The 25,584-nt window shown below is 38.4% G+C and overlaps 3 protein-coding genes across 3 annotated transcripts in view; all 3 read right to left on the bottom strand.

The window, feature by feature from the left end:
* The window catches only part of LOC138169221 (all-trans-retinol dehydrogenase [NAD(+)] ADH7-like), a 45,969-nt gene extending 43,887 nt beyond the window's left edge, over positions 1 to 2,082 (bottom strand). Inside the window, exon 1 of the mRNA XM_069098504.1 lies at positions 2,008 to 2,082. Within this exon, the coding sequence (XP_068954605.1) occupies positions 2,008 to 2,082 (75 nt within the window). The remainder of the gene's footprint in view (positions 1 to 2,007) is intronic.
* LOC138165848 (alcohol dehydrogenase E chain-like) overlaps positions 1 to 25,584 on the bottom strand; it is a 417,804-nt gene that overhangs the window by 180,401 nt on the left and 211,819 nt on the right. The window lies entirely within an intron of this gene.
* Positions 13,102 to 25,584, bottom strand: part of LOC138165852 (all-trans-retinol dehydrogenase [NAD(+)] ADH7-like) — a 224,302-nt gene continuing 211,819 nt past the window's right edge. Inside the window, exons 5-10 of the mRNA XM_069094207.1 lie at positions 25,197 to 25,284; positions 24,882 to 25,098; positions 20,092 to 20,352; positions 18,372 to 18,507; positions 15,041 to 15,179; positions 13,102 to 13,272 (exon numbers count right to left, since the gene is read on the bottom strand). Of these exons, the coding sequence (XP_068950308.1) occupies positions 13,248 to 13,272; positions 15,041 to 15,179; positions 18,372 to 18,507; positions 20,092 to 20,352; positions 24,882 to 25,098; positions 25,197 to 25,284 (866 nt within the window). The 3' untranslated portion in view covers positions 13,102 to 13,247. The remainder of the gene's footprint in view (positions 13,273 to 15,040; positions 15,180 to 18,371; positions 18,508 to 20,091; positions 20,353 to 24,881; positions 25,099 to 25,196; positions 25,285 to 25,584) is intronic.

Raw genomic sequence — 25,584 nt, 5'->3', positions numbered from 1 at the left:
GGAGGGCAATTTGGAACTATGCTGAAAGGTCTGTAAAACTATGTATACCCTTTAATCCAGCAGTATCACTCCTAGGTCTATAACCCAAAGACATCCAAAAATAAGGAGAAAAGGACTTATTCATACAAAAATGTGTATAGCAGTTTTCTTTTGGTGGCTAAGAATGGGAAATCAAAGAGATGCCCATCAATTGGGGAGTAGCTAAACAAGCTGTGGCATATGATTGTAATGGAATATTTTTGAACTATAAGAAATGATAAGCAGCATTATTTCAGAAAAACTTGGAAAGACTTACAAGAACTGAAGCATAGCAAAGTGAACAGAACCAAAGAGCACTGTACACAGTAATAGCAATATTGTTTGATGAAGACCTGTGAATGATTTAGCTATTCTTAGTAACACGATTATCCAAGACAATCTCCAAAGGACCAATGATGGATGCCTCCAGAGAAAGAACTTATACAGACTGGAGCATGCTATTTTTCACTTTCTTTCTTTCTTTTTTCTTTTATTCAAGTCTTCTTGTACAAAATAACTAATATGGAAATGTTTTACGTAATTGCATATGTATAACTTCTATCTGATTGCTTGCCATCTCAGGGAGGAGAGAGGAGGGAGGGGTGAAGGAAGGGATAGAGTTTGAAACTAAAAACTTTAAATAAGGATTTTTTTAATTGGGGAATAAAAGAAAATAATTGAATTCAGAAAGTAGACCATATTCTCTACCAATACGTTATTATATACAAATTATATTTTGTATTGATGTTATTATATGTGAATACAAGGTTCCCAATATCATATGTTCTAATTTTAGTGTTTACACTATCTACTACTGGTCATAATTACACAATTTCATTTTCCCAACTTTTCTATCCATAAAACAATAAAGTTAAGTGTATGAGCAAAGAAAAAAAAGATATAAATGCAGAGACACCTGGCAACCTAAGGACAGAGTAAACCACAGGTGTTTATGAGAAATAATCATACATATTCTATAACAACAACAAAAAAAACTTTTTTGAGTAAATAAAAGAAAGTAAGGTTGGTGCAGATGAGGAAACTGAGAACCAAAGGAAGGTGTCTGATTCTGTCCAAAAGCAACTATTTCTGAAGCAGTAAAGGCTATAGTGTCCTGACATCCCTTCTGATTGAACAGAGTAAAAAGATGATAGAGAGTCACTTTTGAAGCCTTCCAGACTCAGATTAGAGTCTCAACCCTAACACATCCTGTCTGTATGTATTGCCCAGAGTGAGTGACTTAACCTCCTACTGCTCTAGGCTACTGTTTAAGACTATAAGCTCTCCCTTATCACACTATTTGCTGGTTTCTCCTGCCTCCTTCAAGACCCAGCTCAAACCCACCTTCTGCAAGAAAGCTTTCCAGGTCTCTCTACCCCCATTTGCTAGTGACTTCTCTCTGAGATTGCCTTCCATTGACATGGTGTCTATCTTGCATCTACCCAGTTATCCCCATATTGTCTCCCCCAGTAAAGCATGGGCTCCCCAAGAGTCAGAACTATCTTTTTGCCTTTTGTTCTCATGCCAGTGGTTGGGACATAATAATAAGCTTGTTGACTGATGAAGAAGTTATAGAGGAGGGGTGGAGCCAAGATGGCAAAGTAAAAACAGGAACTTTCATGAGCTCCTGCATTAACCACCTCCAATACCTGTAAAATATGACTCTAAACAAATTTTTAGCACTACAGAACCCACAAAGTGACAGAGAGAAACAAATCTCCTGCTGAAGGCAGCCTGGCAGGCCAACAAGAAAGGTCTAGCACACCAAGCTGGGAGCCTAGCGCTGTCCCACATGAGCCGCGCAGGCCCAGACCCAGGGTGACCCCTTACCAGTGACACAAACCAGCCAGAGCAGATTTCAGGAGAGCAAATCACTAGCAGCTGTGGCAGTTTCCAGACTTCTCAACCCATAAACACCAAAGACAAAGTAAAAGGTCAGTAGGGAACTGTGTTGGAACAAGGTGGAGAAGAGCGTGGTCCAGCCCCTACCTCTGGGGTGAGAGATGGTGGAGGCACAGCAGCTGCAGCTGCTGGCTGCAGATCATAGGGGAACCAAGCAACCATTCAGAGTGTAATCACTCTTGCTTTGACCTGCTTAGATCTGGGTCGCAGTCTTGGGTGGTGGTCCTGGGGTGAGAAATACCAGTGTGCCAGAGCTTGTGGTGGCTGTAGAAAGGGCACCTTCCTCATAGCTCTGGCAACTGTGAAAACCCCAACAATTTGGGACACAGCTCTCTCCACTCTGGAAGCAGAGTTCTATTGTGGCAAAGATCTCAAAAGCCAAGTAATTGTCTGGCGAGATGAGCAAGCAGAGGAAGTGCAATCAGACCACAGAATCCTTTTTTGGGGACAAAAAGGACCAAAACATGAACCAGAAGAAGACAACAAAGTCAAACTCCCACATCAAAGGCTTCCAAAAATATAAACTGGTTACAGGCCATGGAGGAGCTTTTGAAAATCAAGTAAGAGAAGTGGAGGAAAAATTGGGATGAGAAATGAGAATGATGCAATAAAATCATGAAAAGTGGCTCAACAGCCTCCTAAAGGAGACCCAAAAAATACTGAAGAAAATAACACCTTAAAAATAGACTAATTCAAATGGCAAAAGAGGCCCAAAAAGCCAATGAGGAGAAGAATGCCTTAAAAAGCCAAATTGGACAGATGGAAAAGGAATTTCAAAAATTCACTGAAGAGAAGAATTCTTTCAGAATTAGATTGGAGCAAATGGAAGTTAGGGACTTTATGAGAAATCAAGATGCTATAAAACAGATCTAAACAAATGAAAAAAATAGAAGGTAATGTGAAATATCTTGTTAGAAAAACCACTGACCTGGAAAATAGATCCAGGAGAGATCATTTAAAAATTATTGGAATACTTGGAAGCCAGGATCAAAAAAAGAGCCTAGAAATCATCCTTCAAGAAATTCTCAAGAAAAATTGTCCTGATATACTAGAACCAGAGGGCAAAATAGAAATTTAAAGAATTCATTGATTGCCTCTTGAGAAAGAAAACTACTAAGAATATCATAGCCAAATTCCAGAGTTCCCAGGTCAAGGAGAAAATATTGCAAGCTGTAAGGAAAAAACAATTTGAGTGGAAACACAATCAGGATAACACAAGATCTAGCAGCTTCTACATTAAGGAATCAAAAGGCTTGGAATATGATATTCCGGAGGTCAAAGGAGCTAGGATTAAAACCAAGAATCACCTACCCAGCAAAACTAAGTATAATGCTTCAGGGTAAAATATGGTCATTCAATGAAATAGAGGACTTTCAAATATTTTGATGAAAACCCCAGAGCTGAACAGAAAATTTGACTTCCAAATCAAGAAGCAAGAGAAGCATGAGAAAATAAACAGGAAAAAGAAATCATAAGGAGCTTATCAAAGTTGAACTATTTACATTCCTACATGGAAAAACAATAATTGTAACTTATAAGACTTTTCTCAGTATGAGTATACTTGAAGGGAATATATGTGTGTACATATATGTATATATGTATACATACATATATAGGTATGTATAGGAGGGTTAATGTGTGCATAAATATATATGTGAGTATGTGTACATATGTGTACATGTACACATAGACAGAGGGAACAGGATGAGTTGAATAGGAAGGGATGATATCTACAAAATAAAATTAAGAGGTGAGAGAGGAATATAATGGAAAGAGAAAGGAAGAGAGAATAGGGTGAATTATCTCATATAAAGTTAAGAGAAAACTGTTACAATGGAAGGAAAGAGCAGGGAGGTGAAACGGAATGGATCAACCTTATTGTCATTGAATGTGGCTTAAGGAGGTAATAACATACACACTCAATTGGGTATCTTACCATACAGGAAAGTAGAAGGGAAAGGGATGAGGGGGTGGTGATAGAAGAGAGGGTAGATTGAGGGAGAGTATAGTTAGAAGCAAACACTTTTGAAAAGGGATAAGGTCAAAGATAAAAATAGAATAAGTGAGGGGTGGGATAGGATGGAGGTAAATAACAGTTAGACTTTCACAATATAACTACTATGGAAACATTTTGCATAACTACACATTTACAACCTATATTGATTGCTTGTCTTCCCAATGGGGGTGGGTGAGGCAGGAAAAAATGAAAGAATCTGGAAATCAAAGTTTTAAAAAACAAATGTTAAAAAAAAGAAGTTATAGAGAAGGTGGTGACTCAGGATAGTAAGTGGGATTTCCTTACCCAGTTGTCAGCACAATCACAGATCCAATTCTCATTCCATTCTAATTATATTTTAATAGAAGATGAGTGTGAATAATTACTGGCATTTTTTTCAGAATCTTATGATCCAGTTTATATTCCATCTTAATTATATTTTAATAGAACATAATATTCTGTGAATAATTATTGGCATTTTTTTTCAGAATCTCATGAAAGTAACTTGGAGAACTGTATTTTTGTTTCTGATAAAGAATGCTAGATGTTGCTACTCCAGGAAATAGGGTCCCAGCTTCCAAGCTATAGATAAGTTATTAAAGCAAGAGGTCTTACCAAAGACAGGCATGGAAAGGTAAATGAAAATTGTAGATGGACCTTTAAGAAAGTGCTTTTAAAATGGCCATATCTAAACTTAACTGGTGGAGAAGAAAGGCTACAAAGAATGAAGGCCTAGGCTGAGGCTCTAGGCCCAATCATCCCCAAGTTTACTCCTCCCGTTCAGCTTTCAGTAAACTGAAACTTCATCTTGGCAAGTCTTGTTCTCTGGGGCTCAGTCTAATCATGTATTAAATGAGAAGGATTGGACTTGATTCTTTAGGCCCCTCCCAGCTCTATAGTTTTTTTTCTTTATTCTTATAGTTTCTGATGCATCTCAGATATTTCAGCAATTTAATGGGATGTGAGATGGCCTCATTTGGAGCCCATTAAGGGAAGCTTGCTGAGGGGAGGCTTGCTTGTAGGAATGCTTTCACAGCTTTTGCTAATTTCTAATTAAGCACTGAGTCAGGAGGGTTGTGATGCCTTTTGGCTCTGAGAAGGTGTAATGTAATGCCAAGGAAAGGCAACTTCCCAAGGTTCAAAATACCAGCATAGGTGCTCTCCATTTTATTCAGTGATCAACCAAGAACAGAGAAGGTCAAAACATGACATCATTCAAAATACAGCATTTACTAAGTGTGATTAAATAATCTCCAAGTACTACCCCACCCCAGGACCTTCCAATCATTCAATCAATTACAAAGTCCCTGTTCTAAATACTACTCCACCCCTAGGCTGTACCTTCATTTAGTCCACCACAAAGCCCCTCTTCTCAAATGGAGATTAGTTTCCAAACATAAGTAAAGTACCTTCATTTGTCAATCATAGAACACAAAAAGGTCAAAAGTTCCCCAACCCTGGATCACAATTGAATCTACCCCAGAGTTACATCAAGTTTAAACACAGCACTTAATACCCAAATGGAGGTCTTTTCTTCATCTTGACATGAGGCAAGTTCTCAGCAATCTTAGTTCCTGGGGAGACAAGGCTTAGCAAGGCCACAAGATACATTGCCAGTCCCTTCATTAATTCATCCTCTGTCTGTAGAACAGTCCTAGGACCCCTGAAAACATTAGCAAAAACCTCTCCCAGGATTTCTGTAAACATACAACAAGAAAATCCTTCTTCAGGGCTTCTGAACCAACAGAAAGGTTCCCAGACCCCTGCAACAACAGCACTGTCCTTCACCAGTGGACAGTATTCACTCTCTGTCTGCAGGACAGTCTCAGGAGCTCTTAGCCAACAGCCAGGTTCCAGGACTTCTTCAACAGGACTGTCTTTCACCAGTGGACAAATCTGGCAAAACAACATCAAAACAGACAGACAAAGTACCAGCAAAACAGCCATGTCTCCTCAGTCCTTGGCAGCTCAGGGGGCAGGTCTCAAAAGTCCAGGGCAATTCAAAGCAGCCCCCAGCAATTCTCTCCATCTCTCTCTCTCTGCCTCCATGAGGTGCTGCTTCCAAAAAGTTCTTCTGCCTCTCTCTTGTCTCTCCAAATCTACGTCACCAGCTCCTCCCAGTTCAGGACTTTCTTTTCACATCAACAAGTCCATCCCACAGATGGGATTAACAAGCTCTGGGTTTTAACACAATCAATTTGAAAACTAAGCCAATACAGGGGAATATTTAATTGCCATTACTATCACATTGAAGGGTATATATATACTCTGAGTTGTTAGTTTGCTTTGGGGGCTTGCTTATGAGAAGGATCTTGTGATTCCTTAATGTAATGGTAATGTAATTTGAATTTGAAGTTCCCATTGTGTTGGCAAAGGTAGCAGGTACTTACCACTTAGTAACTGATCAAGCCTCTGTTGGGGAAACAGAAGGTATGAGCTCCTAGCTCCTGTTACTGATGTAACAGGAAGGGGTTGGCTGAATCAGAAAGCTAATGCTGTGTGTATATAAGGAAAGCCCCAGAGAGGCTCAGTCAGAATTTCTCAGACCATTAAATGGTGGCAGAGAAACTACAGAAGAGAGAAATGAGAACTGAGCCAGAATTTCCTGAGAACTTGTCCTGGTGGAGCTTCTTCTGAACAGGAGCCCAGAAGCCCAGGAATCCAGGAGCCCAGGTGACTGAAGCATGACTGGGATGCTGAGACTTTGTCTGTTTGTGGCTTGGTTGAGCCTTGAATTCCCTGGAGCAGAAATGGTGAAGGATCTGACATGGACCAGACCCTCTGAGCTTCAATATGGAGCAGGACCTGCCCAGAGAGCTGATCAAGGAACTGGGAGCTGTCTGCCAGTGAGCCCAGGTGACAGTCTGGTGAATCCAGTTAGAATCTTGGATCATGGAGGGGGATCCAGGGAATCTGAGAATAGGCCCCAAATCAAGATGAAAAGACCTCTCCTTGGGTTCTGAGTAATTATGGAATTGTAGTTTACTAGTGACCTAGGGTTGGAGGATTTGTGTATGATACTTAGTAATTGATCGCTGAATAAGCATGGAACAGGAGGAAAACAGTGAAGTCAGAACTCCTGCACCAAAAGCTTCAAAGGAAAATACAAGCTGGTTACAGGCCATAGAGGACATTAAGAAGCAGATAAGAGAAGTGGAGGAAAAATTAGGAAGATAAATGAGAACGATGCAAGAAAATTATGAAATAAGAGTCAACAGCCTGACTGAGGAAAATAACACCTTAAAAAACAGACTGACTCAAATGGTAAAGGAGGCTCAAAAAGGCAATGAGGAGAAGAATGCCTTAAAAAGCCGAATTTGCCAGATGGAAAAAGAATCTCAAAAGCTCACTGAGGAGAATCATTGCTTCAGAATTAGATTGGAGCAAATGGAAGCTAATGACTTTAAGAGAAATCAAGATGCTGTTAAACAGATCCAACAAATGAAAGAATAGAAGACAATGTGAAATATCTATCTCATGGGAAAAACCACTGACCTGGACAATAGATCCAGGAGAGATAATTTAAAAATTATTGGACCACCTGAAAGCCATGATCAAAGTAAGAACCTAGACATCATCCTCCAGGAAGTTCTCAAAGAAAACTGCCCTGATGTTTTAGAACCAGAGGGCAAAATAGAGGTTAAAAGAATACACTGATCACCTCCTGAAAAAGATCCCAAAAAGAAAACTCCTAGGAATATTATAGCCAGGTTCCAGAATTCCCAGATTAAGGAGAGAATATTACAAGCAGCCAGGAAGAAACAATTTGAATATTGTGGAAACACAATCAGGATAACCCAGGATCTGGCAGCTTCTACACTGAGGGATCGAAGGGCTTGGAATATGATATTCTGGAGGTCAAAGGAGCTGAGATTAAAACCAAGAGTCACCTACCCAGCAAAACTGAGTATCATATTTCAGGGGAAAATATGGTTATTCAGTGGAATAGAGGACTTTCAAGCATTCTTGCTGAAAAAACCAGGGTTGAATAGAAAATGTGACATTCAGATACAAGAAGCAAGAGAAGCATGAGAAGGTAAACAGGGAAAAGAAATACGGAACTTATCAAAGTTGGACTATTAACATTCCAACATGGAAAAACAATAATTGTAACTTATGAAACTTTTCTCAGTAGTTGAAGGGAATAGAAATATATATATATATATATATATATATATATATATATATATGTCTGCATATGAGGGTATATGGGCATATGAATACATATGTGAATGTGTGTATATACACAGGACCAATTTAACAGGAAGGGATGATACTTAAAAGGTGAAATTAAGAGGTGAGAGAGGAATATAATGAGAGGAGATGGGGAGAGGCATAATGGGGTAAACTATCTCATATAGAAGAGGCAAGGGATAATGGTTACAATGGAGGGGAATAATAGGAAGGCAAAAGGGAATGGGTCAACCTTATTCCCATTGAATTTGGCTTGAGGAGGGAATGAAATACACACTAAACAGGGTATCTCACCCTACAGGAGAGTAAGGGGGAAGGAGATGTGAGGGGGTATGATGGAAGGGAGGGCAGGCTGGGGGGGAGGGAAGTTGGGAGCACCCACTTTTGAAAAGGGACAGGATCAAAGTAGAGAATAGAAAAAGTGGGAAGTGGGCTAGGAGGGAGGGAAATATAGTCAGTCTTTTACAATATATCTACTATGTTATTGTTTTGCATTAGCCACAATGTACAACCTATACTGAACTGCTTATCTTCCCAGTAAGGGTGGGTGACAAGGGAGGAAGGTGTAATGGAAATGCAAATTTAAAGATCTTCCCTCCCTGCCCCTAGGCCCTTTGATAGGCTTAAGAGACTCTGAGAACCTTCCTTGATTTGAAAATATACTCTGCCTCCTAATAGGCTGAATGTGGTCACATGGAGCCTATGGCAGGAAGCTTGGTTTTCAGGAATGCCCACACCTTGATGCTGTGTGATTGGGCAGTGAGTCAAGAGGGTGGTTACATTCTCTGGCCCAGCAGAAGGCTATATAATCCTTGATGTGAGGCTTTGCTTTGGGGCTCACTTTGAGAAGTGTTCTGTTATTTGACCAGATGAGAATCTGGGAAGCCGTTGTTGAGAGCCCTCCCGGCTTTGAAAAACCCAGATGTTGATTTGGTATGGATTTAATGGTTGGCCAGTTTGGAAACCTGTCTACTTGATCTATTTCTCTGTCTTGATAATTCTGTCTGTATACTCTGAAGTTCAGGGTGCTGACCTTTTTACCCTGAACTAAGTAAACGATATATATAGTTGACTGATTAAAGTAAGCTTGTTAACCAATTTTGAGTTGCTTTCCTTTAGCAAAGGAGATCTAAAAACCTGTGTTGGCAGCCACTCTGGGGACGCTAGGGTGCTTGCTGCTACAGAAGGGAATGAATCTGGATTTCAAAGTTTTAAAATCAAATACTCAAATATATATATATATATATATATATATATATATATATATATATATATATATATATATACTATTATTAATACTATTTCACATGTAATTGGGAAATAAGGTATACAAGCACTGAGGCATAGAGATCCACTGGAAAAGTCAAAAGGGGTATGGGAGAAAATATGGGAGAGAGCAGATTGGAGAAGGGGATATCCTGTGGGACTGCTATTTTGGGGCAGTGGGTAGGGGAAAAACAGGGAGAAAATTTGTAACTCAAAATCTGGCGGAAATGAATGATGTAAATCAGAAATTAATAAAGCATTTGAAAAAAAAGATTCTAAGTGGTCTAAGTTCAGAGCTCCCCTACTGCTCAGATGTAAAGGCTACCTCAATCCAGGTGTGTATATAAAGTATATAGTTGATTCAGTCATTCAGAGCCCTGTCTGTTGGTCTTTATTTCTCTACTAATATTTTCTCTGTTTGTATTTTCTTGAAAGTTCAGGGTGCTGACTTTCCCCATGAACTAGTGAGTGTAATTTAAAAAGATTGTTGACTCCTTAAACAGCTATCATTCCTGGTAAAGCAGATCTAAGAACCTGTGCTAGCAGCCATCCTGGGTATGCTAGTGTCATTGCCACTACAATTCCCTTTTTGTAGAGCACAGAAAAAGATCTAGGAAAAGGGATCCATCAGCTCATCAAAATTGAAGTCATTTTTCCCTGGGGAACATGAACAATTTTAGGGCCTAGGTCAATATTAACAGAACAGATGAAACCAAACTGTCCCATCCCACTTAGGTCACTTCATCTAACACCACCAGTATTCTTCAGATCCTTGCTATACTTGTCTCTTCTACGTCAAGTAAAACTTGTATTTTGATGGCAATTTGTCTATATCAAAGTAAAATATTAAAAGAATTGTAACCTTCCACCAACCCTTAATTCTGAGAGGGAACATAACAGAGAAAACAAAGGATTCTGATAGGTTTAGATAAAGAATGAGTGCATTACAAATAGTTAGGGGAAAAGCACACAGAGGGGAAATGGGGTTCTGTATATGAGGAACAACAAAAAGGTGAGTTTGACTGATCCATAGACCATGTGAAGAGGAGTGATTTCTTATTGTTCAGTCATTTTGGTTGTCTCTGACTCTTCAGGACCCCATTTGAGGTTTACTTGGCAAAAATACTCTAGGGGTTTGTCATTTCTTTCTCCAGCTCATTTTGCAGATGAGGAAACTGAGGCAAACAGAATTAAGTGACTTTCACATGGTCATATAGCTAGTAAGTGTCTGAGGCTGGATTTTAATTTATGCCTTCCTATATTCAGATCCAAAGTTCTATCCACTACCTAACTACAATGTGTAAAGCTAGAAAGGTAGAAAAGGTCAGGTTGTAAAAATCTCTAATCATAAATAGAGTAACATTTGATCCTAGAGATAATAGGAAGCCACGGATGGTCAGATTAGTGCTTTAGGAAAATCCTAAAATCCTAAAAAGTCCTACTAGCTAGGCAGAGGATGGGTTGCGGGGGGGGGGGGGTAAGACATAGTGAGCTGCTGATCCAGGAAAAAGGGAATAATGACCAATTTAGCATGGGTTAAATCGAGTCAGGGCAGTGAGGTGGTTAGAACACTGGCTGTGTGGAGTCAGGAAGACCTGAGTTCAAATCCAGCCTCACAAACTTATTAGCTGTGTGACCCTGGGGGAGTCACTTAATCCTGATTGCCTCCAAAAAAGAAAAAAAAAGTAAATTATGTGCATAGAGATATTAATTAAACTTGTAGGAACTGGTAAAGTCAACATAGAAAAATATGGATATCCATATGGATATGGATGGTGATTCAGTTAATTAGACTCAGAAGGAATTATCAGACAGAGAGCAGGAGGACATTCATAAAAATCTACAAATAAGTTAGAGTAAGTTATGGATTAATTATTATCTGCATCAAAAGAGGAAATTTCCATACCAGGGAACTCCCTATATTGATGGAATCTCAGGTCCACACCAAAACACAAGCTTCCAATTACCAATAACACATTTTGGAAAATGGGTCCTTTCATTAAGAGCACCAGGCAAATCTCTGAATTTATAAACTGCAGAACACCACTTCAGCTACATCCCTGGGGGAGTTTCCACATTGTGAATCCCCTATTCTGATTAAATCTTAAATCTAGAGAAAATTCTGTCCTCTCTTTCTGAGAATGACAGAAAAAATATGTTACACTTATTCCTTCCACACCATGACTTTCCCCATCACATTTTTGCTGTCTCTGGGGTTGGTATAAAAAATTCAATGGGAATTTTTGGAGAGTTTTGCAGAAGCCACAGATACAAAGGCCAGCAGACAACACAGAAAAAGTCTTTCTACTTAACATTGATCTACATGTATCCCATGACCAAATAACCCAAATTTTACAAGGTACTCTAAACAATCCATAAAATAAAAAGAAAAAAATTCAGGATTCTTCTCTGTTATGAAGGGAGGGATAAAAAATTTTACACAGATTTTTCAGATTGTGGGGGCATTAAGCCCCTAACCTCCGTGATGTGAAGGGAGAACTTTATATACTAAAGCCCCACTTGGGTTGCTGAATCTGAAAGTGAATCAGGATTCTAGAATTTCTTCTTACCTAATAAGTCTCACCAAGCTGGAAAGTCTGCTCGAGGGGCCAACTCTGTGGCTATCAACTGAGGACCATTCTACCTAAGCATGAAGGAGTTCATCATCAAAGGATTTTTAGACCTTAGAAATCAATAACTATATGATAAACGTGTTCTACATTCGTGAAGAAAGTGTGTACATGAATGGAATGCAACATCTCTCAAAATATGAAAGCAAGAAGGGCCTTTGAATCATCTATGACACGTAAATGCTGTACCCAGGTCTTTGAAGTGGATTAATTTCTGTATGGGCAGGGGCTTGCAAAAATATTATGCTTAATTTCCCATCCAGAAGAATTTGTATGCACATGTTAATTTGAAAATTGTCATAATGAAATTCTGACTCTTCTAAACCTGCAATTCAAAATGGTGAAAAGGTATTTATTTTTTTCTGTGACAGTCAGTCCTTATAGAAATACTTTATTTTCTCTAATTCCACAATGCATATGAAGTCAGCTCCTTGAGGGCAGGAATTATTTCATTTTTGTTTTTGTATCCCCAGTACCCAGTATACCACCTGGTACAGAGAATGGGCCTTAATAAAGGCATGTTGAATTGAATTGAAATGCATCATATATTTTCCTTAAATTAAAACATACACGTATCTGTGTATGCAATATGTATATATGCATATATATGTACATACACCCATATATTTTAAATGGAGATAAACTGTATCATGTGATAAGACAATGTTATTTAAAAAGATTAAATTTATTTGTAAAAAAGTATATTTTAAAAAGTATCCATCTTTTCTGAGGCATGAAGGGAAAAAAGAAAGGAGAAATCATGTATAGGCTTTCTGCGGAATAAATATAACTTGAAAAATCTTTCCAGTTTTATTTTAGCTCCATCCAACTCTGTCCAATGCCTAACCTAGCTTCCTGGGAGTGGATGATGGGAATCCTTGAAGGAGTAGTCTTTTAAGATCTTACTGCTTTTTACACAAGAAAACTGAGATTCCATTTAAAATGTCTACTTCAGTCAAAAGTAATGAACTTACACCTTTTTTGATGTTCCAATGCAGGAAAACCTACTTTCTACAAATTAAAACATAATAACATTAATGCCCTGCTACTACTACCCCAGATAAATTGAATTGTGTCAGTGACAATATTAATCCCTTATTTTAGAAAAGCTTATTTATTCCGAGGTACATAATTTCTGTTTTGTGTTCAACCCATGTCCCATCAGAATTATATGAAAGTGAAATATCAGAGAAAGAGCCAGCTGCTGATGGATCCACATGTACTTCTGCTCTCTTAAGAACTCACAGCAGAAGGACTGTTCGAATGCTGAAATAGAAAATGTAAGATCCTGTTAATATCTTGTTTCTATGTTTTCTAATAAAGAGTAATTTAGTACAAGGTCCTGATTGAAAATATGGTGTGCCTTTCTAACTAGTATGCACATAGATATAGTAAATTAAGTATTTCTTTACGTAAATGATGGACCTGAAAGACCAGCTGGCAACGCCCAGTGGGAAGTTTTAGAAGCCTGAGAGATAGAGGGATCGTGAGGCCTGATGACATTTCTACTGGTCTCAGGATCCATAATGAATGATATGTTTTAGATCCAAAACTAGGACTCAGTTTTCACACATGTAAAATGAAGGGTTTGGGATAGTTGAGTTCTAGAGACTGTCCCATATCTAAATCTACCATCTCATGAGCCTTTGCTCTCCAGGAAAATACAATGCACAGCTACTGATGCTCTTGGCAAAGAAGAGGAACTGGGACAGGTTTTTCTTATAAAAATTGGGTTCCTCCCCCCATTCAAATAAGAGATTACAGTCTCTGACATGAGATGCCATTAAATTCAGCACTTTTTGTAGTAGCAAAGAATTGGGGAAAATGGTGGCCAATTAATTGGGAGAATGGTTGAGCAAGTTGTGGTATATGAATATTATGAAATAGCATCATCCTGTAAGAAACAAAGAGTAGGGGTGGCTAGGTGGTGCAGTGAATAGAGCACCGGCCCTGGAGTCAGGAGGATCTGGGTTCTGACCTCAGACACTTAACACAAAAAATAGCTGTGTGACCTTGGGCAAGTCACTTAACACCAATTGCCCTCTAAAAAGCAAGAAATAAAATATTTTTAAAATAAAATTTAAAAAAAGAAAGAAACAATGAAAGGGGATGGTTTTTCAGAAACTCTGGGACACTTTTATGAATTGACATAGAGTGAAATGAGCAGAACCAAGAAAACAACTCACATAATAACAACCATATTGTGAAAACAACTATGAAAGACTTAATAATTGTGGTCAGAACAGTTCCAGAGGACTCATAATGAAACACCACCCACTTCCTCATGGAGAGGTGATAAACTCAGAGTACAAATGATTGAGACAAAATTTGTGGACATGACAAGTAGAAAAATTGATTTTGGATGATCCTACATATTTTTTGCCAGGATTTTTGTTTTACTTTTCTTTTTCAATTTTGGGTGAGGGGAAATAAAAGGAGAAAAAGCAGATTTGAGTTAATTTTTTAAAATTTAAATAAAGCCTGTGTCATTCACCATTTGTATTCATACTCACTTTCATCTTTTCAGGACTGTCAGGGTTTAACATCAATAATTCTCAGAGTTAGTACACACATTAGCAGTTATCTCATAAGATCATAACTCTGAGACTTTAGGCATCATCAAGGCCAATACCATCACTCTACAGAGAAAGAAAGGAATGCCCAGAGACAAAAAGTGACTTGCCAATCATGAAGTTGCATGATTGGTAAAGGGTAGGGTTGGCATTTAAACCCAAATCATTTGATTCTATAGCTAACATCCTTTCTACTACACTGAACCCAGGTGACATCATCAAAGTGAACTCCAATTTTGTGAAAGAGATAGGACTTAATAGACCCAATGAATGAAAAACAAATACAAAACAGCAAAGAAAATATATGTTCATTTGTGTTAATGTAAGATTAGTCTTACAAGGATTTTTATCTTATGGAAGCCTCAAATAGAAAAATATCATGTGTACAAGATGATCAAATTTATAAATACTGTACTATACAAATTACATTTTTTGGTATGACCAACATATAAAACACATACCTCTCTCCTTTGCGGAGTAGATCAAATCCTTCATTGATTTTGTTAAAAGATAAAACGTCAGTTATTAATGGATCCAAGTCAAATTTCTTTGCCATAAAATCAGATACTAGCTTTGGGATGTCGTCTCTGCTTTTCCAACCTTAAAAAAATTAAGTACCAGTTATATAATTTTAAAAACTCAGTCAGTAAACAAACATTTATTAAGTGCTTACTATGTTCTGGGCATGGGGTAGGGGAGTGAGGCACAAATGAAAGTAATGAGTCTCTGTACAAAGACTTTACATTTCCACGGTCCTTAAGAGCACTAGGTGAATTGACTTGACTAGGCAGGTCTTATAGAGTTAAATAGGTAAGAACTGCACAGGATGAGAATGTGTGTATATGTTGGGGGGTGGGGTGCCATCTGCACTGGTTTCATGCCCCAATGAATGGAACTAACAATCTATTGAACATTTAAGTATATTTCCCTTTAGACTTAAATATGATGACCTCTATTTTGTATGACATTTTTTTAAATAATAAAAAAAACATCTAATGACATTCTTGAAGTATGTAAAATATTTTTTGGCAAGAAAAGGGTAAAGTGAGGGGGGGAGGCAAGCTTTTCATGACCATAATGTCCTTTACCAACTAACAAAAGTTTTATTCCATTCAAGAAACCTCATTCTGTATTGATCATAGGTAATAGAAATAACAGCAGGAGGGTGGGGTGGAACTGAGAGGAGGTATCATTTGACAAGGAACAGGCCATAGGTTCCTGATTTCTATTCAGTACCATTTTTAAAGTACCTATTGGGACTTAGGTAATAGAAATAACAGCTCATATTTATTATTGATCTTTATATTTTATAAAATATTTATATTAAAACAATTTGGTAACCTATTTAGTAACACTGCCCTCCTTGGTATTTCTCTGTTAAGTTAAATTTTAAGACTTTTTGTGAAAGCCAATGTTATAGAGCTGATCCCCTAGGAAAGGAGATCACTGCCATCTGCTGGAAGACAACAGACCTGCCAAATTATAGAGGGTAGTGAGCTAATAGAATAAAAACTAAGCACTAGGAAGCAAAGACTGTGCACCAATGATGAAAGGACCATTACCTCCTGGAAATTTAGGAGAGCTGCAGCAGAAAAACAGAACTGGGAAACATTGATGGAAAGCAATTACTAGTGATGTTGGCTAAGTACAAAAGAACTATACAAATCTCATTTTTTTTGGAGGGCAATTGGGGTTGTGACTCACCCAAGGTCACACAGCTAGTTTTGTGTGTGTGTTAAGTGTCTGAAACTAGATTTGAACTCAGGTCCTACTGACTCCAGGGCCAGTGCTCTATTCACTGTGCCATCTAGCCGCCCAGACTATACAGATCTCTTAAGGGAGAAGGTTAAGTATTCTGGCACTATTCTTTGCACTCAGATGAAAATCCTCAAATTTTCATCAACTTATAAAAACAAACAAAACTATTAATGTTTGAAGTTTGTGCACTTATGTGGTTGTAAGGGGTAGCTGGTGATTACCCTTTGGATTATGTCATACACTGAATTTCCCAGGGTTTCAAGGTGGGGATTTGGGCCACAGACGTCCCTGGCATATAACCAGGACCTTTGTTTTCTAGGGATACTGACATACATTGAATGTGTAAGTTTCTCAAGGGCAGGGGTACCATAGATGCTTCACTTAACCACATATTGAACTCAGAGAATATCAGACCCTTAATAACAAGGACAGGTAATTAGGGAATATTGTTGACTAAATTTTCATGTATTTTACTTTCACTTTTTTCTTGTTTTATCATTTATTTCAAGGAAGTATAGAAATTTTTTTTTGGCCTGGAAACTGTTTTTTTTTTTTTCTGCATGGTACAAAGTATTGATTAGAATCATAGAATTTCTAAAGTTGAAACAGAATGAAGAGGTCATCTCTCTCATTTTACTGACTAAGAAATTGGGGCCTCTTTAGGGTTAATGGTGAAAATGACTTGACTAATTATTAGAATAAATGAGAACTGGGGTCAAAATCTTCTCAACATAAGCCCCGTGCTTCATTCCCTATATCAGGTTGCCTCTCTGAGACTTCAAGGGTGGTTTACTATCCACATTAATAGAAATTAATTAATAGAAATATTTAATCAATAGAAATAGAGAAGATAGGAGAAGTGGTATATTTGGTGGGAAAGATAATGTGATATAGGTACTTTAAAAATGGTACTGAATAGAAATCAGGAACCTATGGCCTGTTCCTTGTCAAATGATACCTCCTCTCAGTTCCACCCCACCCTCCTGCCCCCTTCACCAAAAGCAAAGTTCAGCCTGTACTACTCTATCAGGGACAACAGAAAAGTAGACAAAATGCTAGTCTTCAAGGCAGGAGACTGGGTTTGAACACAGGACCTGCTATTTATGAAAATGTCGATGGACCTTGTTTAGCCTCTGTGACCTACAGTGGTGTCATTTTTAAAAAGTGAATAAAGCTAGTATTCTCCCATGGGATGGTTGTAAGGAAAGTGCCTTATAACTTCTAAACACTGTATAAACAGGAGTTACTATAGTAAAGGTCAACTCATCTCCCTTAGTATGAATCCACAGCCTTCTGTAATTTCTTATTTATGCAGAAATTAATTCAGGAACTGAAAGAGCGGCTTAGCAGTCTAGGAAATGTGTGTGCACAGCCCTGTAGACATTTAAAATTAGAGCAAACCAGAACTTCCAGCCATGAGCATAAATGTAATTGAAGATTAATACAATAAGAAATCATTAATATGGAGACTATAGAGAATCCTATCAAGACTTATATGAAACTGATGCAAAATAAACAAAACCAAGATAACAATATACAATGATAACAAATGCAAATGAAAAAGAATGCCCCCCTCCATCCCAGATATACATGTACAAAACAGAATGCTTTGTAATTAAAATGCTTAAGCTTGGTTCCAAAAAAGAGGAGAGAAAGCACAGCTCTCCTTCCTCTTTGTAGAGGACTATGGGTATTAAGGCAGCTAGGTGGCTCAGTGGACATAGTCCTGGGCCTGGAGTTAGGAAGATATGAGCTCAAATATGCCCTTGATATGAGCTGTGTGATTCTGGGCAAATCACTTAACCTCTGTTTGCCTTAATCCACTGGAGAATGAGATGGTCTTGAACTTCTCAAACCCAGGTAAAAGAATTCAATAAAAATTAAAAGGGAAGGGAAGGGTTCCTATTAGAATATAAGTTCCTTGAGAGAAGGGACTCTCTTCCCTTCCCTTTCCTTTTCTTCTTGTATTTGTATTCCCAGTGTACAGCTCTGACACATATCTGAATGAATTTCTCCCCTTTCTTGACCACATACCTCCAAAAACACACCCTTTCCAGGTACGTCCAGTGAACAGCAACATGGGATCGTAGGTGAGCATTTTGGATAATGGAGGAGCTCCTACAACCACACTGGTCCCGTAGCTCTCATGACATGAAGCAAGAGCATCAATCTGAAGCATGAGTGAATATGACAATGTACTTATAGTGTCTGTTGGAAGGGAAAGGGCTCGGTGGCTTACTCCATGACCACCACTTCATTAATGAATCAACAAGCTTCTTTTCAGAGTTTACTATTTGCCAGGTACAAGACTAAATAATGAGTATACCAAACATAGAATGGTTCCTACCTTTCAGGACCCTACATTCACCGTGTATATGTATGCGGGGGAATGGGGAAGGGCTGACATGCTCATTTATAAGTATAAAAAATCTAGAAAGTCAACAATTTGAGATAATTTGGGCGCTGGGCTATGGGAAAGGTGCTAGCAGCTGGGAGATCAGGAAAAGCAACATGAAAAAATGTGTTTAATCTGAGATTCAAGGGAAATTTGCATTTCTATGAGGCAGAGGTAAAGAAGGAGCTTGTTTAAGGCATGAAGAATCATCTGTTAAAAAACTGAAGCATGCCCCACATGCTTACTCAACTTTGATTCCTTGTATACTGAAACTTATTTTGAATATTGTAAAGACCCTGCAGTTCTTAGTTTTCCTGCTGTAGACATTTTCCCTGTGGAGGTGGGAAACAGAAGGTAGAGTCATAGGATCATAGATTTAGAGCTAGAAGAGACATTTAGGATCATTTGAGAGTAAGCTCCTTATTTTACAGATGAAGAAACTGAGATTCAAAGAGGTAAACAGCTCTCCCAAGGTCCCAAGGTAGCATGTAGCAGATCCAGGATTTAAACTTGGGTATGCTGGGTCAAAGTTGGCCCTTTTTCTACAGCACTAGACTGGGTTTTTTTTTTAAATTCATTTTCACAATAGTTCCAACACTGAAATGTTCTCAGACCAGCACCACTAACCACAATGTCTAAGATGAATTAACAGTAAAGCAGTATCAGAACTCTTTGAGTAATTCTCCCTGTTTATTTTTCATGCAAGATTTAAAAAGAAATAGGAAACCACATGTGCACTGGAGGGGAGACTTCTTGCGTCCTATAAAGAAACTGAGATTAATGTAGATCATTTATTAGGCCTTTTCCCTTTCTTTCCTTCCTTCCTTCCTTCCTTCCTTCCTTCCTTCCTTCCTTCCTTCCTTCCTTCCTTCCTTCCTTCCTTCTTTCCTTCCTTCCTTCCTCCTCCTCCTTCTTCATTGTATCTCCATCTTTATGCCTCTTGTTCTAAGAACAATAATCATATCAATACTACCATTGCCACTGGAAATGGCGTAACAATCTATGGCTCCATTCTCAATCTTTATAATCCAGCTAACCAATACTCCCTTCCCTCACTCTTATATATGTGTTATCTTCTTCTAGTGAAAAGTGAGTTTCTTGAGGACAGGCACTGTCTCAATTTTGGATTTGGAACTCCAGAAACTAGCCCAATACTCGTGCATGCTTACTCAATTCTTGTTGGCTGATTGAAACAAGTTTCTACAATCATAGCTTTTGTCTGGGTAATGTCTGTGTCCTAAGGACTCTTAAGTAAATCAGAGCATTGAGAGGTGAACTCTATCATTGCTTAGCTCTGACCTGAGATTGACCATTTAGCTGTAATTCCTCCCCAATCCTCTATACCTATTTACTACTTACCATGGTTTCCAGGCGCCCAACAACCTCAAAGGTATATCCAACAGAATCATCAGTCATCTCACGCAATACTTCATTGATGGGCTTTGTATAATCCCTGGGGTTGATGCACTCAGTTGCTCCTACAGTCTTGGCTTTATCAAATTTGTCTTTGTTAAGGTCAATTCCAATGATCCGGGAAGCACCAGCTGATTTACAGCCCATAATAACTGAGAGGCCAACTCCTCCCAGTCCAAAGACAGCACAAGTAGATCCAGGGGTGACCTGTGGTGATGAAAATATATAGGACATTAGTAATTAAGAATTGTACCAATAAGAGAGATTGTAGTACGTGTGGAATCTTGGGAAACATGAAATCTAGAGCACGGCTGACTTATTGTAGCCACTGTTAAAATGATTTTGATAGTGATACTTTGAAAGGATTAAAAACATAGGCAATGCAAATATTAGGACAGAACCCTCAGCTCTCATCTATCTGCTACTTCAGAAACTTCCATGAAAGGAAACACATGTAGGTACTTATGGAGAAAGAATTCAGAGCCATATTGTTATCCCAAATAACTTTACTTATCTCTTTTTATCAGACATTCCTTGATTCCCCTATCCCAATGTTTCCCTGCCCCTCCCCTACCCAAATCATTATATTTACTCTGAATATATTATTTCCCCTAATAGAAGGTAAACTCCTTCGGGGAAGGGATGTTTTCAATTCTCTTTATGTCCCCAGGCTCTAGCTCAGTGTCTGATATACAGTAGGACTTTAAATAGATGCTTGTTGATTGATTGATTGATTGATTTCTGCTTGTCCCAATATTACAACAGATCCAAGAACTCAATAATAATGGTACTCCTCTGGTATAAATCACAGCACAATTGTAATTGATAATTCTGCCATGTTGTTTTCAAAGAGTCTGTATGGGAAAACCTACCCAATGCCTTGAAGGACTTTTTCTAGGTCTCTTCACATTCAGTGGAAACCCACCCTTCAGTTGTCTCTAATCAACCCTTCTCACCATGTAACTGGCCTACCTTCTTTGCCAATCATAAATTTCCTCAGTGATATCTTTTTACACTGGTATTGTACACAACTGAACAAAATCCAACAAATTCAAATCCAACAAACATTAATTAAACATCAACTACATGGAAGGCAGCAAAGAGATAGCTTGGGAAAATGGGAAGTGAAGGAGTTTCATTCATTTTGATAACTGAATAGATTATTATTGAGTGATTTTTAAGAAATTAAGAAGTGAATATCCATTAACATTAAACCATCCATAAAAGATGGTTCTGAAATAACAATTAGTATATATGTAGGACCAAAAGTTTTGCAAACAACTCTAAGAAAACCTAATAAATTTTTCAATCTTAACCAAATTATATTGTTTAGAACGTACTATAGGAAGTTTTAAATCAAAATTAAACCTCAGAAGTCATTTTCTCCTGGCACTGTCTCAGCCTAATTCAGGCCTGCACAACTTGTGGCCTGTAAAAGGATTTTTGGATGGTCTGCAAAAAATGTACAGGAAAACATTCTCTACATTTTTATGTGGGTGATCTGAAATCCTTTGTTGTGCTCACAGCCCTCTTACTGCCCATACTGATTAACTGGTTTAACTGAAAATAATAATTACAGAATATTTTAAAAGACGTAGTTTTATTGGTAGGACACATCTCTTAAAGCCTTAGCCCGTGCCGACTAGGCTAGCTATTCCTTAAAAGACATTGAAAGGGTTTTAAGACTTAATTCAGGAGATTAAGCCCGAGAGAGTTGACATAGATTCTTGGTATCCTACAGAAGGTCCCCAAAAAGGAAGGCATAAAGCTTTGGTCATTGTTCTTCCCTCATGATTTTGATTGCCAGGTGGGAAGAGGGAAGCTACACCCAGCTGAACCTATGTGATATCCTTGATAAATAGTTTTCCCCTGCTATGCCTAAATAAACCTCTTTTTATCTGTTATGTGTTCTGCAGGTGTCCTACTTCATTCCAATCCTGAACATGCACTGTCATAGATTTGTCTCAGGCCTGAAGCTTCTAGGGTTTGTGGTCTGTGGGGCATGGACTTTGAAAACCCACTGCTAGATCTTTGGTCCAGTCATGACCAGAAAGAAAATTATTTTAAGCAACCACATTGTCAACATACTAAAAGATGTTGACTTTTTTCTGCAAAGCTGGGCAATTACTGTGAAGGAGTCCAGAGGAATGGAAATCTGACAAAGAGATTTCAACCGTAACAGTGTTGAGCCCAGTATCCTTGGGAAGAAGAAGAAAAAAGCTCCAGGTGGACAAATATTGGGAACAGAACTCTCCACACTGCAACATTGATAGTCACATGCAAAACACAATCAAAGGCATTCCCCTGAGTGATTGGTAAAGGATGCTTGTGGGGCAACTAGGTGCCACAGTGAATAGAGCAACAGACCTGGAGTCAGGAGGACCTGAGTTCAAATCTGGCTTCAGACACTTAGCACTTACTAGGTGTGTGACCTTGGGCAAGTCACTTAACCCCAATTGCCCTGCCTTACCCCTTCCAAAAAGACCACAAATAAAAAGAATGCTTGCATATGTTTGCTTGCTTTCTCATTAAAACTGTTATTCAAGATAATGGCTCACTTGTCGTAATCAGAATTTTCTTGGGTGAAAAACAGATCCAAAGAGTGCTCATGGGACCAGGCATGTCTTGTACTGTTTCTCAAACCCCAAAAGATGAGTTAATTTATGAAGGAAATGATATTTAATTTGTATCAAACTCAGCTGCCCTGATCTAACAGGCCACAACAGTTAAAAAAAGGATATCAGAAAATTTCCAGAAGGCTAAGAAAGGCACAGTACAACACACTAATAAATAACCTGAAAAGGTTGTCCAGATGCCAAAAGCAATGTTCTGAGGCTTCGACACTTGAATGTTATTAAAAAAATACTTTTGGGGAGGCTAGGTGGTGCAGTGAATAGAGGACTGGCCCTGGAGTCAGGAGGACCTGAGTCAAATCTGGCCTCAGACACTTAACACAAAAACTAGCTGTGTGACCTTGGGCAAGTCACTTAACCCCAATTGCCCTCCAAAAAAGCAAAAAAAATTTTTTTAATACTTTTTATGAGGATAAATAAAAACAACAAAAAAGAAAATCCAGGGCCAGCTACCTTCTTACCCAGTGAGACCCTGGTATGGTACTTTATTTGCTGCTTTCAAGTTGAGGCAATTCCATTTTGCAATGCTCTGAATGGAGCCACTCCTCACATTTTGATGTCATTTCCTGATTAAACTATGAATATCCACTGATGTTGCACATAGGCAAACACAGAAGTATTTGTTCAATCAGGACATCCCAAAGTGACGTTTCTTGCTGCCTTTAGGTTCACTGTAGAACCATCTCCACAAACTCCTTCATTTGTCTCTCCAAAGAGAAAGTGAAATTCATTCTTCCATTTAGAGGCACCTTTATTCTTTATTCTGCCTTCACTGATATTGAAAAAGTTCAGATTCAGTAAGTAAACTAATATATTAATTTATCCTAGCCAGGGCAGCTATTTGGATCAATAGAGTACTGGGTCTGGAGTCAGTAAGATCTGAGCTCAAATCTAGTCTCAGACACTTACTAGTTGTGCGAACCTAGGCAAGTCATTTAACCACTGTTTGCCTCAGTTTCACCAACTATAAAATGGGAATCATAATAGCACCTCAGGGGTGTTGTAAGTATTAAATAATATTTGCAAAGTGCTTAGCATAGAGTAGGTGCTTCATAAATACTTGTTTCCTTTCTTATTGATTATTTTCAGGATGTCATATATCAATACCCAAATTAAGCTTTATAGAGTATCTATAAATTATGTGTTGCTCAGCATTCTCTGCCCCAGTGTTTAACACTGTCACACCACCACTGAAGAAAGAGATAGCTACCATACCAGGATAACCACTATTTTTATTATTAAATTAAAATTTAAATTAAATAAAAAATTAAAAAAATTTTTTTTCAAGGATTACAATGGCAAAATAATTCAGCATCACATGGTTGGCTTCCTGGAGATGAGATTTTCTGTACCTAGATAGGCAGGTCTTTGGAACGGATAATCGGTGTGTTAGTAGGACTGTACTGGAAATGTTTCCTCCATGGCAAAACTGACTAGACTTTGGGTTCTGCTGGAATATCTCTTAGGAGCCCACAGTCACCTCCAAATTAAGAAGAGGTGCTGGAATAGACTTGGCGGAGGAAATTTTTAGTTGAAAAAATGCATGCCCGCTGTGCCTGATCTACACAAAATATAACTTTGTGAGATCCAAACAGATTTTATTGTGTATTGTTTTCATTTTCTAAACCACATTTCTGACTTGTAGCAGAAACTTATTATGGGTGTTGACTCCCCCATTAGAATATGAACTGCTGTAGGATGGGGATTAGCTTTCTTTTCTCTTTGTTTCTCCATATTCTGCTCATAGTGACTGCTTAATAAATGTTTTTTTTTAAAATTCATTCATTCATTCATCCATGTACGTGTGCATTTCTTTTGAAACAAATGGGAATTCATCCAAATCATTATATAACATATTAGATACTATTCCTAATGCCAAAATTGTCTGAATGAAGAATGTCTGAAAGTTGTTGTCTCTATAGCTTTGTATTTGTGGAGACAGGTTTCTGGATGATTATCTGTATATCTCATTGTTCATTCAGGTGTCTGGTATGGTGTAGACAGTACCTGAATGTAGCTTGTGTTTTGAAACCTCTAGTGTCTGCCCAAACCTTTACCCAAGAAAAGCATTTTTTATGAGAACTAAGTCATTCATATCCTCACCTTGGCAGTCTTCACTGCAGCTCCATAGCCAGTAGAGAACCCACAGCCAAACAAACATGCCTTCTCCGGGGGAGCAGCAGAATCGATTTTAGCTACTGAAGTTTCCTCCACCACTGTGTACTCAGTGAAGGTACTGGTGTTTGAAAAATGGTAGACGGGCTGCCCTTTGCAGGTAAATCTGGTGGTGCCATCAGACAATACTCCTTTGCCAGTCAGACTATTCAAGACATTAAAGGCACCGGTAAATGAATACAGCTTAACTATTCATTAGTAATGGGACAATTAGAATGAAATCATAGTAGAAAGGACACTCACTCTATCTTCACACACAAATTGCCATTAGGATTTATGCAGGAGGAGCATTTTCCACACTGTGGCAGGAAGAGGGGAATGACCATATCTCCTGGACGAGAAAAGATTATGATATGAAACATTGCTTAGGAATCACGTTTTGAGATAGACAAATTAAGAAATATTTTGGGGGGAAACTAGGAGGCACAGTGGGTACAGCACCAATTCTGAAGTCAAGAGGACTCTGGTCAAGAGGACTGAGTTTAAATCTGGCCTCAGACACTTGACACTTACTATCTGTATGGACGTAGGCAAGGGACATAGCTCCAATCCCACTCTCCCATATATATACCCATGTATCTATCTGTGTGTGTGTGTGTGTGTGTGTGTGTGTGTGTGTGTGTGTGTGTGT

This window comes from Petaurus breviceps, unplaced genomic scaffold (assembly GCF_028583685.1).
Source record: "Petaurus breviceps papuanus isolate PSGF00001 unplaced genomic scaffold, PetGlider_PUasm1.0 126, whole genome shotgun sequence".
Classification (NCBI taxonomy): domain Eukaryota; kingdom Metazoa; phylum Chordata; class Mammalia; order Diprotodontia; family Petauridae; genus Petaurus; species Petaurus breviceps.
Note: the sequence above shows the minus strand (reverse complement) of the source record. Positions and strands in the feature narration are given on the sequence as shown.